This window comes from Ambystoma mexicanum, chromosome 6p (genome assembly GCF_040938575.1).
Source record: "Ambystoma mexicanum isolate Mex_15411 chromosome 6p, UKY_AmexF1_1, whole genome shotgun sequence".
NCBI lineage: Eukaryota > Metazoa > Chordata > Amphibia > Caudata > Ambystomatidae > Ambystoma > Ambystoma mexicanum.
Window position 1 is genome coordinate 699,083,586 of NC_090935.1, and position 16,680 is coordinate 699,100,265.

The following is a 16,680-nucleotide window of genomic DNA, read 5'->3' on the forward strand; positions in this document are numbered from 1 at the left end:
AGATCATACAGCAGAAACACATAAGTATTGTTGTGCAGTCAAATTTAAGCAATGAGATCATACAGCAGAAACACATAAGTCTTTTTGTGCAGTCAAATCCAAAGATAGCAAACAACATAATGTCGTTATGCAATGAGGTTCAGATGTGGTAAAATGTAATAATTTGTCCAAACATTGGAAATTTCAAAAGAAGTTAATCTGACTAAGCAACATTTTACAGCTGCACAAGACATTCTTTTGGCTATGTAGACAAAATTCGTGGCAACAACATCTAATGATCACACTATGCAGTGAGACACAAGAAAACAATGAATTATTCTAGCTATTCAGTGAGATCTATTAGAAGTAACCTTATTTAAACTGCCTAAGCAGTCAAATTCAGAGGCAGCAAGATAGATCAGGTTATGCAGTCAGATTTAAGGTGGCAATGACTTAGGCTTTGCATTGAGATGCAAAGGCAGCAAAATCGATTGATATGGCTATGCAGTGAAGTTAAAAGTTAGTCAACTTAATTATTCTGGCTATATGCTGAGATTGAGAGGCAGCCCAATTACGCTGATCTGGCCAGGAAGCAACGTTCGGAGGTCTGGATCAATCTGCAGTGGATTTCAGGGGATACGAACAACATAATCCTGCTATACAATGGAATCCAAAGGCTGCAAAAGAATTATGCAGCACACTCTACTAGCCTAGCTATGCAGTGAGATATAAGGCAGAAAAATAATTGGACTGGCTTTTCATTGAGCTACAAAGGCAGCAACACCCGGTGATGCAGTTTTGTAGTGAGATATAGAGACAGCGAAATCAATTAATGTTGCTATGCAGTGAGATTCAGAGTCATCAACATCTTTTAATTTGTCTGTGCAGTGAGATTATGCCAATAAACCTTCATGTCAATACATTCTTTCAATAAACACTTGCTGTATTGAATTGTATTGTAGAAATAAATCAATCACTGCGTGTTCCCCAGCAGAGGAGATGAGAGCTTGTAGTTTGGTCTGAACCACCCCATTTTCAGCAGAACCAAGACTAAGTTTCACGAAGCAGGTTCCCTCCACACCCCGTATTGGCATACTACAAACAGATACATTGGACAGCCAGGAGAATACACAACATTTCTGACAGTCATATGCACACAAATAACCAAGTCATTACATGGGTCCCTGCGATGCACACACTAAACTAGCACAGAATATAATTATTCGTGAATGTCATACAGACATGATCAAACTAGCTTAAGTCCTCACTACAGAGGCTTTCATCTGGTGAAAAAACATGATGGATGGTTACCTAGCCCGAATCCTCTGATATTGGCCACTTCCCTTTCTGCATTGAAGCACACAAATGCAGTCACCCTCCCAGAGGTAGGAAAAGGTTGTATGTGGATGCATGCCTGGTGGCTGCAATTATGCAGGCCAAGATGCATGGGCATTGCGAATGTTGATACGCCTTTTGTCAAACATGCCACTTTGCTAACAGATATGGCATCACTGACAACCCCTGAATGCACCATCTACAGGTACATCCATCAGGAAAGTGTTTTAATAATGGTAAGTGTTCCTTTAAAAAAATACTTCATTCCTATTCCCCAAGGGAAAATCCAAGATAGTGAGAAAGCCTTGATGGATGCCTCATGTTCTACCAAACTGTGTTGCCTATACATGTAAAAATTACCTCCTTGTCCGCTGATGGCAACGTGAGGGTTCCATGTAATAATGTTCCTTCAAAAATAACGCCTTGCAAGAAAATCACTGAAAAATTGCTGTTTTTTGCAGGCACATTATTAGACACCCCCAAAACCTCTGCTCTCCCTGCCCCTCTATATATGTCACCTATATAATGTTGCCACAACCTTTTCCTGGCAACATTAAATACAGCAATCATTTACATAGGGCTATTATTACCTGATACCAACCTGAGGGCCACGAGGCCCATAAGATTAAAAACTGGTTGCTTTGCACCTTGTACGGTTATGTGTTTAACGTTTACTTGCTGAGTGATCATGGTAGTATGATTTGCAGAAGGCGCTGCTTCCTCTAGCTGCTCATTGCCCTTCAATAAGACAAAGGGATATCAATGTACTGTGTTTAAGATGTCTACAAGTGGGGCCATACAATATTTCCTTTGTTTCATTTTACTCACCATCACATTGTACAAGAAACCTAATAATTCATTGGAAACTTACATTCAACCCTTGCTCAATATTCTTAGAGAGGCACAGCTCCACCCTACTGATGAGGTCCAACAAGACCGAAACACGTGTCTGGGGTTGCTGTTGGTACTCTTGTTCAGATGAGAATTTCCTAGCATTTTGGTGCTGGACTTCCCCCAGGGCAGGACAACATCTGATTGGATATTTGTCCTCTTTGAAAGATAATGAGCTAAAGAATCTGGGTAAGACTCTCATAACCAGGACTAATGTCTGGAAGAGAGACTCCCTGGACCCCCTTGTTAATTTGCATAATTTAAGTAGCTTTGGGTCTCACCCTAAATTACTAGGGGAATCCAGACCAGGACTAATGTCTGACAGAGGTACTTCCAGGCCTCCCTTGTTAATTTGCATAATTTAAGTAGCTTTGGGTCTCACCCTAAGTTACTAGGGGAATCCAGACGTGGACCCCTTGCTCACTATTCTTAGAGAGGCACAGCTCCACCCTACTAATGAAGTCCAACCAGACTGAAACACGTGTCTGGGGTTGCTGTTGGTACTCTTTGGTCAGAGGAGAATTGTCTAGCATGTTGGTGCTGGACTGCACCAGGGCAGGAAAAAGACTAATATGTTTTGGATATTTTTCCTCTGTGAAAGATAGTGAGCTAAAGAATCTGGGTAAGGCTCTCGTAACCAGGACTAATGTCTAGCAGAGACACTCCCAGGAGCCCCCTTGTTAATTTGCATGATTTAAGTAGCTTTGGGTCTCACCCTAAGTTACTAGGGGAATCCAGACCTGGACCCCTTGCTCACTATTCTTAGAGAGGCACAGCTCCACCCTATTGATGAGGTCCAACCAGACTGAAACACATGTCTGGGGTTGCTGTTGGTACTTTTGTTTAGAGAAGAATTGCCTAGCATTTCAGTGCTGGACTGCCCCAGGGCAGGACAAAGACTGAAATGTTTTGGATATTTCTCCTCTGTGAATGATAGTGAGCTAAAGAATCTGGGTAAGGCTCTTCTAACCAGAACTAATGTCTAGCAGAAAGACACCCAGGATCCCCCTTGTTAATTTGCACAACTTACACTCACTGTTTCACTATGTACAAATGTACAAGTGTAATATTTAGTAGTAATAGCATGACTTGAAAAATCACCCCACAATCTAGGCAAATCAGAGTATGGGCAGAGTTTGCTATTGTCAAAGAGAAACTCTTCCCTTTGTAGGGTATTTTGTGGAGATTTGGGGCCTGACGGTATTTTATTACCGCCGAGAAATAACTTAGCAATAATCACTCTTTGTATTCAGATTTGGCCATGTGCAACAATAATACAATGGACATGCATTATTTCAGCACCCAGACCTGCATATTTGGTATACGTGGTTGGTGGTATTTTGGTGAGCATAATTCCCTTGTTTTATTTGTGGCCCCAATGTCCAGAATCCCTTATCTTCGCTTAGATTTTTCGTGTGATCACTAGAGAGACCTCAGACCTGCATTCTAGGGAAACCACAATTTCCAGGGATAGTGTTGGTGCGCCACCATGGGCAAACTCACTGACTTATTTACGACAGAGAGCTATATGTGGTAGTCTTGTGGTAATTTCCACTACCTTATATACGGTAGGGAGCTATGTTCAGAGAGTCTCTCTTCCCGTTGGCTCATGTACCTCCAACAAGTTATACTACAGTCATTCACAATTATTCATACTGATTCTGACATACACACATCTGTCTTAAAATGACCATTGCACTGTTTAAAAATCTCCCCACATCATTGGCATTGTAATGGTAAATAGAAAATAAACCACCCGTCTGTTTTCAAATATTTTCTGTATTATAAAATTTACATTTAGGCATGATCTCATTTTTTACAGCAATAAAAGGGAACAATCAAAGCATTTTCAATGACACACTGCAATTATAGTGGCGGAGAACAGAACTTAAATTGCAACATTAGCACTTGATAAAGACACGCACGGGACTTTCATTTTTCTAAACTGACTGCATACTTTCGTGCACACACACAGCTCCCCCAGTTAGGTAATTACCTTATCTGTTCAGATTCTTCTCTCTGTGAATGTGGCTCTCTTGGCGTAACTCCAATAAAAAGGAACGCTTGCCTTCTCAAGCCGGGGTCATTGCCTGGAATTCTCAGCTTTTTCAGATAGGACTGCCTCTGCCAGTGGAAAGGTAATTCTTTCAGCTTTCCCCAGTCTCGACTGCAGCAGGACACCCCCACAGCCAGGTCTTCTCCCCAGTAGTGCAGAAAGATGTCTGCCTGTCTTTTTCCCTGCTACTGCCCACTAAAACTTTCCTCTCAGCCCTCTTTATGACGTGTTCCAATGAAATCCATCATCTCTCATCCTCCTACTTTTCAACAATAGCTTCGCTTATACATTTGCAATTGTTGCAAATCTGACTTCCTCCTTCCTGCCGTTACTGTGCACAACAACACGGATAATCAGGCAGAGAAGAGAAAAATCTGCACACTCATTTAAATGGTTTTCAAAGTATGCCTAATTCTGCAGTAGAGAACACATTTTATTAGTGGGTTATATTAAAATAAGGTTTTATTAGTCAGGTTAATTGTTAATATGTTAGCTGTTAATTTTCAAATGTGTCTCTAGCAATATAGGCATTTCAGGTGAAAAATAGTGTGCATTTTTAAATGAACACGTGTGCTTTTAACTGTAAAAATAGCTTTGCATCTTATATATTAAAATCGTTTTTTTTGACTGAATAGCCTGTCTTTCCTTGTTAATCTGCTAACCCATATAGCAATGCACCGCACCCTTGTGGTGGTGCTGCAAAAAAAAAATGCTACTTGTGCAGTAGTACTGTACTCTGTGCTGTAACATGCCAAATATCCTTACATATACCCTCCTTTTGTTTTTTAGAACTTGGCTATAATCCAAGCCAATCTCTAAAAACAACTTGTTCTTTCTTTTTCTCTTAAAATGCATGTGTATTGGGATATCTTTCTCTTCCTGACGTAGTCAGTAAAATCAGTAACATTTTCATTTTTACTGATAGCACAATCAACCATCCACCCATGATTAGCACCAAGATAGCCAAACCCACTATTGAGCGTTCCCCCCAGGTTCCCCAATTAAATCTTTCCACTTCTATTATGCCCAGATTACTAATTGTAATATTGTTTCTTCGCAAATTCATTTTCATAACATGTCTTTCTTTGTGATTCAATAAATATTCCACATCTGGATCTATTGGAAAAGTATCCCTTTGAAAAAAATCGATATTTTCCACTTGGCTTTCCCAAACATCATTTGTTACATGGAACAATGTTAATCCCCCAATTGACACAATTGCATCCTTTGGAACCTGTAAATAAAAAACATTATATTTTACCTGTTTAACCACGTATGTTCCATGGTTTAAATGTACTACCGTCATGTTCTTTAAACAGGTACTGACCAACCATTTACCTCTGACCATCTTAGCCTGTGCCATTTCTTCACTCCCCATATTACTAATAATCACTTCACATCCCTCTGATATACTTGGGTCAGATTTCAATCCACAAATAGCATCTGTGGCATCAGGAACAAACGGTTTACCTGGACACATATAATTTTGTTCTTTAAATGTTACACATGTTTCCAGGTTTGGTATTAAATAAACTTCAGGTTCCCATGACTGAAATGCCACCACTTCTGGAGTCTTAATCTTAATGAATTTGTCCTCTTGCCAAAATCCCACGTTGTGTACCCACTTCGTTTGATAAATAAGTTCAGGGGCTACAAATGGGATGCATAGCAAAAATCCGATCTCTAGTCTTTCCAAGTCCACATATAACGGCATTGCATTCCCCATTTCGAATGCAATTCTTATCTGTATAAGGTCAATTTCCCTCCTGGTCAATCTTTCTATCATTTGCCGAATGATATCCTGCGAAACAAAATACAAGGGAATATGTCCTTGAATCAATTGTGAAACTGCAGTTTGAACTTCTCTCATATAATTCGTTAATAGTCTATCAACAGGACTCATTATGTTCAATATTTCATTTAAAGTTCTGTCATGCTTAAGTATTATTTTAGTCGCCCGTTGCATCACATCCGCTTGTTCATTTAGAATGATTGCAGTTTCATTTATGAATCTTACTTGTTCATCCAGTCCCCCTCTAATTCCATCTAATGTCTTTTGTATTATTTCTAGGTCAATACTCAGTTGTTGTGCTTTAGTACTCAGTGTTCCTACCGAAATAGAATTGGCTGTTGATATTGTAGTACCTATTATTGCCCCAATTATAGACATTACCATTGATATCGCGAGCATCACCGCACCTCTCTTTCCTCTCTTCTTCTTAATGTCTGCTGAATTCACGAATGTTTTTTCCAATTGCATTAATATATCTCTTATTGACTGCTTAGCGTCCTCTTTTCTTATTTCCAGCCACTCTTTAGTCTGTTCAATCTTAATTCCGGTATTGTTCAAATGTTTTTCAATCAAAATCTCAGGATCCAATGGTATGTAGATATTTTGGAAAATCATCCTTCTATCACTCATGATGAATCCTGGTGCTTCTTCTACCGCGATACCAGATGCTGGTCCAGGTTCAATGACAACCTGTGCTTCTGAATTCTTGAAGATCCCTCCAAATATCACTATTGTTAAACATGTCATCGGTATCATCTTCAATGCTGATCGCTTTGTAGCCTTGGTCTTCACCCCTCTTTGGGGCTTTCCCGGAATCCGTCCTCGCGGTCTCCAGTACTCCATCGTCTCCCGTGGCCTCTGATCCCGGAACCTCCGACCAAATAATGTTAATTGTCTAAATCAAAATAGAAAATAAACAGATTAAGTACATAGCACAATACTAATTTCCACCTTTTTGCCAAAAATAAAACATGCTTGGTAAAAATACTTCTTTTTTTTTTTTTTTTTTTTTTCTGAAATTAAACACAAGTTAAAAGAAAACAAACACATATAAAACAGCATTCAATATTTAATACACTTTCTCTCTGTACACCAACCACGAGCTTCCGTTATATGTGCATTTATTTATTTATTTATTTATATTATATATTTATTTATTTATTTATTTATATTATATATTTTCACATATATTACAGTGTTTATGTGCCATCATAACAATCAACTTTTTTTTTTTTTTTAACTTCTTTGTCACTGCCTCCTGATTACACCCATTTATTTTCTCAAGGGACTCTATCCGTTTCCACATGCTCAAGCTGCCTGATCTCATGTCTGGGATGGCATGGTTTGATTTGATTTACATGGACAAACTGCTCTATTGCTGTTTCACCTTCATTTTTCAAAATTTTATACACTACAGGAGAGACTTTATCTATAATTCGGAATGGCCCCTGCCAGGCTGCCAGAAATTTAGAATTTTTCTGTTTACTTTTCCCAAAATGAAACTTGTACACCTGATCCCCTACATTGTATTCCTTTACTGATGTCTTTTTGTCATAATATGACTTAGCACTGTCAGCAGCTCTTTCCAGATTTCTCTGCACAAAAGCAAATGCATGTTGCAAATGCCTCCTCATTTCATCAATATATTCATGAACTGTGGATGCACTCACTAGAGTTTGCTCATGTGTTCTGTATAGTAGGTGTTGTGGTAACACCATTTTCCTACCTGTTAAGACCTCATGGGGGCTAACACCTGTTGCTTTGGCAGGAGTCGACCTGATTGCCATCAAAACCAATGGTAACCGCAAATCCCAGCTGGAACCTGCTTCTGCCACAAATTTCTTTAAAATGTCCACAACAGACCTATTGCTTCTTTCAACTGTACCTGAAGACGCCGCCCGATATGCGATATGTAGTTTCCTTTTCACACCTAGTATTTGCCATACCTTACTCATTAGAGTACTTGTGAAATGACTTCCTCTGTCTGACTCAATTCTTTGTGGCAACCCAAACCTTGAGAACACATGGTTCACCAGCAATGTGGCTGCTGTTTGCGCACTACAATCTGGTGCGGGAATGCACTCAATCCATTTTGACATCAAACATACCACACTCAAAATATAGCGGTGTCCCCTGCTCGACCTTTTTAAAGGACCTACATAGTCTATTTGCAAATCTGACCATGGGAGAGTTAGGCCTCTTTTCATCAATGGTGCTCTATGCATTGGTGAAGCAGGTTTAAATTGGGCGCATACTAGACATCCTCTAGTATATAATTCCACATCTTGGGACATATGTGGCCAGTAAGCATAATCTTTTAGTATTTCTAATGTCTTTTGTGAACCTCTATGGCCTGCAGTTATGGCATCATGTGCATGGTGTAGCATTAGTCCTCTGAATGAAAGGGGTACTACCCACTGTATTTGCCCTGTTATGGACTCTCTAATCATGAGTCCATCCTGTAATCTAATTCGTGTTTTGTTCTTTAATAACACCCTCAACTCTTCTTTTCCCATACAATCATTTTCTGTTAAAGGATTTTGTTCAGGATCCATCAAATGATTATAATAGATTCCCAAAATTTGATCATTCTTTTGTGCCTCAATCAAATCTTGGTCTGGCGTGTCATGACTCCACTGCACCACCGGTTGATCTACCTCCTTTGGTGCTTTAGACCGTGTGACTGCATCAATTTGTATTTCACCCATTAAATAATCAATAGGTAGCAATTCTCCCATCACAGCCCCAATCTTAGCCAGATGGTCTGCCTTATCATTTCCCTCCTTATCCTCTCCTGGTGTTTTTAAATGCCCACGAATTTTTCTCCAGTATATTGTTAAATTATTTTCTGACACCAATTTGTCTATGGCTTGTATCATTTTTCCATGTTTAAGTGGCTTTTTGTTGTATGTAACCATGCCTCTTGCTTTCCAACCAGGCAAATACTCCACAAAGCTATTCCGTGCATAGTCAGAATCAGTCACCAGGACAATTTCACTGAACTTTTTATCAACTGCAGTAGCAATTGCTTTATAGATGGCTGCCAATTCCGCCACCTGACTGCTCCTATCTCCAATCCTCATCCCTATACTAGGAACGCCTTCACATTTCAACCAGACATTTCCTATTCCTGCCACTAATTGTTTATTACTGTCATTTTCAATGTGAAAAGCACAACCATCCACGTATACAGTTGGCAAATCCTTGCATGTTTTTTCATCAAAAGCTTTGTGTGGTGATTGTTCAAATTCCTGTAAACTAGCTTCCACATCCATTTCATTTGTTATTTGTTCAGCTGCACAGTCATGTAAGTCAGCTAACCCTTGAGCAATTGGGCTCTTTTTATTTTGTCCATATCTTACTTCTACGGGAAAACCTTGTAATGCCAGCGTCCATGAAGTGATTCTGGATTGCGCTAGATTGCCTGATCTAATTCTTTTACTTTCTAAAAATTGCAAAGGTTGATATCGACTTGTCCGCGTTGGTGGTATAGTGGTGAGCATAGCTGCCTTCCAAGCAGTTGACCCGGGTTCGGTTCCCGGCCAACGCACCATAAATATGTAGGGTATTTTGTGGAGATTTGGGGCCTGACGGTATTTTATTACCGCCGAGAAATAACTTAGCAATAATCACTCTTTGTATTCAGATTTGGCCATGTGCAACAATAATACAATGGACATGCATTATTTCAGCACCCAGACCTGCATATTTGGTATACGTGGTTGGTGGTATTTTGGTGAGCATAATTCCCTTGTTTTATTTGTGGCCCCAATGTCCAGAATCCCTTATCTTCGCTTAGATTTTTCGTGTGATCACTAGAGAGACCTCAGACCTGCATTCTAGGGAAACCACAATTTCCAGGGATAGTGTTGGTGCGCCACCATGGGCAAACTCACTGACTTATTTACGACAGAGAGCTATATGTGGTAGTCTTGTGGTAATTTCCACTACCTTATATACGGTAGGGAGCTATGTTCAGAGAGTCTCTCTTCCCGTTGGCTCATGTACCTCCAACAAGTTATACTACAGTCATTCACAATTATTCATACTGATTCTGACATACACACATCTGTCTTAAAATGACCATTGCACTGTTTAAAAATCTCCCCACATCATTGGCATTGTAATGGTAAATAGAAAATAAACCACCCGTCTGTTTTCAAATATTTTCTGTATTATAAAATTTACATTTAGGCATGATCTCATTTTTTACAGCAATAAAAGGGAACAATCAAAGCATTTTCAATGACACACTGCAATTATAGTGGCGGAGAACAGAACTTAAATTGCAACATTAGCACTTGATAAAGACACGCACGGGACTTTCATTTTTCTAAACTGACTGCATACTTTCGTGCACACACACAGCTCCCCCAGTTAGGTAATTACCTTATCTGTTCAGATTCTTCTCTCTGTGAATGTGGCTCTCTTGGCGTAACTCCAATAAAAAGGAACGCTTGCCTTCTCAAGCCGGGGTCATTGCCTGGAATTCTCAGCTTTTTCAGATAGGACTGCCTCTGCCAGTGGAAAGGTAATTCTTTCAGCTTTCCCCAGTCTCGACTGCAGCAGGACACCCCCACAGCCAGGTCTTCTCCCCAGTAGTGCAGAAAGATGTCTGCCTGTCTTTTTCCCTGCTACTGCCCACTAAAACTTTCCTCTCAGCCCTCTTTATGACGTGTTCCAATGAAATCCATCATCTCTCATCCTCCTACTTTTCAACAATAGCTTCGCTTATACATTTGCAATTGTTGCAAATCTGACTTCCTCCTTCCTGCCGTTACTGTGCACAACAACACGGATAATCAGGCAGAGAAGAGAAAAATCTGCACACTCATTTAAATGGTTTTCAAAGTATGCCTAATTCTGCAGTAGAGAACACATTTTATTAGTGGGTTATATTAAAATAAGGTTTTATTAGTCAGGTTAATTGTTAATATGTTAGCTGTTAATTTTCAAATGTGTCTCTAGCAATATAGGCATTTCAGGTGAAAAATAGTGTGCATTTTTAAATGAACACGTGTGCTTTTAACTGTAAAAATAGCTTTGCATCTTATATATTAAAATCGTTTTTTTTGACTGAATAGCCTGTCTTTCCTTGTTAATCTGCTAACCCATATAGCAATGCACCGCACCCTTGTGGTGGTGCTGCAAAAAAAAAATGCTACTTGTGCAGTAGTACTGTACTCTGTGCTGTAACATGCCAAATATCCTTACACCTTCATGGTCTTCATTTCACTCAGTCAGTATCATTAACATAAATACACACAGATTTCTGTTTCCCATTCTGAAAGTGTACTGGCATGTGTTTACGGAGCAGGGGGTGAAAACAATGGGTTTACTCTTTAAAGACATTGTACAACAGTTCAGGAGGCTGTATACAGAGTCAGCAAAACACTTCACATGAGGCCGACTTCCTTCCTTACCCGAGGATTCACCTACATAAATGTGCCTTGCTGTGGAAGGAATTTGGCTCCTCAATTCCAGTAGCCACTTTCTCCTCATCATACTATACTTGAGAGTGACAATTGTCCATATTGTTCTCTTATACTGACTGCATTGCCCATTTCTCTGACATAGGAGGATAACCATTCTAGCCCTAATTTATCTTCAATACATTTCAGTCCTTCCTAGCCATCCAATAGGAGTTGAAACACTGGCCACACGTGCAACTTTAGGATCGAGAGTGACAAAGATGCTCTTAAAAGCTCATAGGCATTCAAATGCCCCTCACCCCATTAATTTAAGGACAAGGGTTTGAGTCTGGTGAACCCCTCATCAATTGGCTTAACCCGTTAATCAATTGGACAACAGGTCTGTTGTACAGCACTGTCTACTGTTTTTGTTTAAAAGTACTTATATATTAATTATCATTGCAATGTATCCCCTGCCTTTGTACCTACATTGGAAAGATTTCTGTATATACATTTTTTAGAATGATTATAAACATGGTGCCTCATTCAGGCACAATCTAGCACTTGTTTTAAGCAATGTGAAACAAGATGTCACATTGTACAATTGTATTATCTATTCTCTGTGTCATGGTACTTATGAATCTTAGGCAGAGTTGCTGAGAGTATGAAAAAAATAGTGACCTTCCCTGTTCGCATATCAGGATGGTTGTCCTTTTGGTGAACCACCCACAGCTGGGAGAACGCCTGAAGTCCCCACTGTTCATATGATACTGCAAAATGCTGCAAAATGGTATGCAAGCCATCCATCCATGCTAATTAATCCAGTCCCGCACACCATTTTCCAGGTTTATTTTCAATGGAAGGTTTCACTAGAAACAATGGGCACTTTTTAATTGAGGCTGTCTATCTGCCTATGTTTTTCCACACTGACTCACTTGGACGGCAGAAGTTTCATTTTAACCAAATATGGCGGTATTAAAATGTATCCTTACAACTGCCCTTCTGTTAAGGACCTGTTGTAGCATCCAGCTTACACTTAATTCGTATTAAAATTCATAAGTCATCTATTTACCAGTTAAATATGCAGAATTATAAGGTTTGTGATATGGCATTGTTTCTTAAATTAGATATCTGCAATTTTAATATTCCGGTGAGCTGTGAATTTGTATCTTTAATTGTAGTGAACAAATCTGTCTGGGCTAATATTCAATGGGATGTGCAGTCCAAATCATCATCTGTACCTCCCATGAAACATTGTGCATGTTTTATTTGAGAATGTCTCTGTGTCTATGATTTTACACAGACTCATTTTAAGGTGGGCTCTAATCCTGCACCCATAAAATGTACCTTGAAATTGGCACATATCCACCTCCCTTATCACATATTCCTTTTTATTTCTTCAACAGAACAAAAACACAAAAAATACATTTATACCTCTGCCTCATTCCTTTTGGTGGTGACAGGTAGGATGTATTTAATATTTTCAGTTATCCTGCAGAAAATATCTTGTGTAAGAATTTGATACCAACATGTGTTCATTCCATGCTTTATCTATGCCCTGCCACACATCCCTAAACCCTTGGAGCTTGGGCAGCTGCTTCTGCAGGACGTTCCTGACCCCAGCCACGTCTGCCTCCTTTCCCTCTTGGGGCCTTTCCACTGATGTTCCATGTGTATGGGAAACATTTGAAGACACACCAAGAAATTGTCCTGGGCAGTTTCAGTGAGGGGGCAGTCTACGTGATGGAAGACATAGTTCTGTGGTCCAGCAAAGCTCAAATGTACCCCAGGTGTGAAAAATATGGTATGTGTAACGCACAAGTACCCCCCAAAAAGAAATAGATGCATACGCGAGACCAGGATAACTTCTGGGAAAAGAAAATAGCGGTATGCGATACGCAGTGACACCCAGCAACACAGAATATCTGTACACAAACCCCAGAAAGCTTCCAGAAAGGTATGAAGAGGTACGTGATGCACAGGGGCAATCTGAGTTGAGAAAAATGCATACGCAACTCACTGTTAGCCTCACAAAAATAGAAGGTAGATGCGCTTATGCAAATCCCCCACCAAAATAAGAAGTTTGTACGGTCCCTGAAGTAAACATATTATGTTGCACCCCAAAATACGCAGTACTCCACTTGTCCGTCTCCTCCCCTTCGCACACAGATTCGGAGTTGCTTCTACATTTGCTACTGTATTCCCGAATATGGCTTAGTGAACGCCTGCGTGCAGCGTGTGTCATGTAAGTTACGCGCTGAGGATCTTTCCTCGGATTTCACATGTCCACACTTTCCCCATTTTATACGCATAAAGTCCCTTCATTCTGTTTCCGGCTGCCTGCATTGTGAAACATAGACGATCCACTCTCCTGCATGTGTCCAACTTTTCCTGCCTCCTACTGCCCTGTGCTGCCTCCAACTTAGCCATCTACTGCTGCCTATACAATGTGTGTGCTTGCTGCCCACCTGCACTGTGTTTGGTGTGCCTGCTGTCCTGCCATTGCCTGTGCTGTAGTCTGTAGACCTGTGACCACCACAGCTGCTTCATTGAACTCCCAGCGTGCAATTCCACCACCAGCGCTCCACAGCCCAGCTGCAGGACCACCTTGCCCACCCACACCTGCCTCAGGGGTTGGCATGTCAGCACCATCATCCTCTGACCAGAGTGGCAACCCTGTGGCAGCAAGGGCTGTCAACCTCACCGCCAGGGAAGTTGACATCCTGGTGGAAAAGGTCCTGGAGCATTATGATGCCCTCTTCAACCCTGTGATGCAAGGCAGCAAGGGAGGATGTCAGCAGATTTGGGACAGGATTATGGATGCCATCAACGCAGAGGGGGTGGCACCCCGCAACTTCAAGACCATGCACAAGTGCTGGGAGGACTTGAAATCCAGGAACCACAGCAAGGCCCAGCGCTACTTCCAGGCGGGTGCCACCGTGGATGTTCACCATGCGTGCCATTGCCGGATGTTGGCTAACAACATGCATGTCCTGGAGAAGTTCTACCCGGCGCTGCACACCAAGGTCTGCAAGTTACGTTAACCTCTGGTGTCGACTGGTGAGTAGCCATGTGGTGCAATGCTCTATGCTGCATGTGCTCTTTGCATGTATCAGCATGTTGGCAGTCACCCCATTAGTCTTGCAGCTAGTATGTTTCTGAGATTAATGTCTGCATGCATGACCCAGACATTGCTCTCCATGTGTGCATTCATACCGATATGTATTTTAAATGTGACATCACTTGCATTGTGTGTTGTAGTGCTGGCTTTGAGACTGTGCACATGCAAAGTTACTTGTGTCTGAAATAAGTGTGACAGTTGAGGTAGTGTTGCCCGTGCCATGTGCATACATGATGTTCATGTGTATGTGTCAAAAATGGGAATGTGTGACTGGGCATCACTCACGCTTGTATGCAACACATGCATTTGGATGTCTGGTTTAGTTTCATGGAGGCATTGCTGTTCACAGGACTCTGATGTGATTGGTCATCGCACTGCTTGGGGCCTCTCAGTTGATGTGTGTGCCTGACATGAGTATGTGCTTGTTGCTGTGTCATGCTCACATGTGCATGTGCAAATGCTGCATGTGTGTATAGCATACACACTTGATTGGTTGTGTCAGTGGAAAGTAGCTTGATGTGATTCTGTGGAGTGATGGCCAGGCAGGTCTCTGCATGGATGTGTATGGCATGTCCATGTGTGTGGGTGTGGAGGTTGATGGTTGTTCCCTTGACAAGTCATGTTCATGTGAATGTTGGTGATGCAACGCCTGATTTGGTGCATGTGATGCTGGAAATGTATCAGAGGGACAGGGCCTCTGAATCCTTGTCCTCTTCTGCCTTTTATCGTGTGTTCTGTTATGTTTTCTGCCCAGGAATCCATTTGGGACTCCTGGCAGTGCAGCTCTCTCTTTTGGTTTGGTGAACAGACCCCTGGGATACCCTTATGGCACCCATGGGTGGGGGGGTACAACCCTGTGCCCCTAGTGTATGTTTTTGGGCACCTGTGGGTGGCCCACAGAGCAGGGTATGGGCTGGTGGCAGCTCCATGCTGAATTGGACAGGTGCTCTGGGTGTCCTCCATTTTGGGATACCCAGGCCCTGCCATTGGGATCAGTTGATTCCTGATAGAAACAAGATGGCCCCTGTGGCCTCTTGCTTTCTATTGCCTGTTGTCTTGTTTTCCCAAAGTCCTGGGATGCCCTGACTCTGTCCCTTCCCCCTGACTGGCTGTTGGGTGGAAGTTCCATATATGGTGTTGTTGTGAAGGCCCAGCTAGACTGACTGGAGCCTTCCCAGTGACTGTATGTTGTGGGTACCTCCTGTGGGTGGGACCTGGGTGAATGGAGTGTGTGACCAATATACACTCCTTGTTGTGGTTGTCTGGTTTCTGGCATGAGAGACAAAGACTGAGACAGCCCTGCCCGAAACTGGCCTGAATGCAGTGTGTAGTGTTGAATGGCTGGGTACTTGTCCCAATCCACATTCCTTGTTGTGAGTGTCTGAAAGGGAGGAGTGTGGCCTGAATGCACTGTGTGCCTGATTGGCTGACTGACTGCATGAATGCCCTTCTGTGTGATTGGCTGCTGTGTGTGTGCCAGCAGTGTGGATGAGAGACAGAATAGTATATCTGGGGACCTCTCACCACTGGAAATTGTTCAGAAGCATTCAGAAGCTGAGTCTCCACTCAAGAGTAACTGGATTTGCTGATCCTCGACGTCCAGCTGGAAGAAGAAGACTTGCTGTGGCATTTGCTTCGACGGAACTGAAGGTTGTCGAAATCGTCGAGGACTGACCCGAGAGAGGACCTGGTAAGGCGCCCTCTTCCCGTGCTCCGAGGGACCATCGAGCACCGCTGAATCTTCGCCGAAGCGCCCTGGAAGTCAGACCCTCGAAAGGCTGCCGACCCGAGACGGGACCGCCGAGGAGATCGAAGTGAAGCACCCGGACATCGACGCTGTCGAAGTCCATTGCCGTCGACCAGGGTTCGCAGGTCTGTGTAACCGCTGGAGGCCCGTCGAAGTTGTGTTGCCCAGCCGTGGGAACCACTTGACGCCGTGCCGCCGACGATCGGAGCCGTCCGCTCCATTGCCTAAGAACATTCAATCGAAGGACTCTCTCGACCGCATCGTCGACCGCTTATCCTGCCGGAGAAAGTCGAGGACGACCAACGCGCCGAGGAGAAACCTGCCGGTGGGTTTCCCGCCACCCGACGA

At 42.1% G+C, this 16,680-nt stretch overlaps 1 protein-coding gene across 1 annotated transcript; it reads right to left on the reverse strand.

Annotated features, from left to right (window-relative positions):
* Positions 1–3,968: 3,968 nt before the first annotated feature.
* Positions 3,969–11,250, reverse strand: LOC138511726 (uncharacterized). Its single transcript, XM_069627582.1, has 2 exons — positions 10,443–11,250; positions 3,969–6,948 (listed from the first exon to the last, which is right to left on the reverse strand). The coding sequence occupies exon 2, from the start codon at positions 6,894–6,896 to the stop codon at positions 5,106–5,108; it is 1,791 nt and encodes a 596-aa protein (XP_069483683.1). The 5' UTR covers positions 6,897–6,948; positions 10,443–11,250; the 3' UTR covers positions 3,969–5,105.
* Between the last annotated feature and the right edge of the window lie 5,430 nt (positions 11,251–16,680).

Coding starts and splice junctions, on each gene's coding strand:
- LOC138511726 (XM_069627582.1), bottom strand. CDS start 6,896: ATGGAGTACTGGAGACCGCGAGGACGGATTCCGGGAAAGCCCCAAAGA.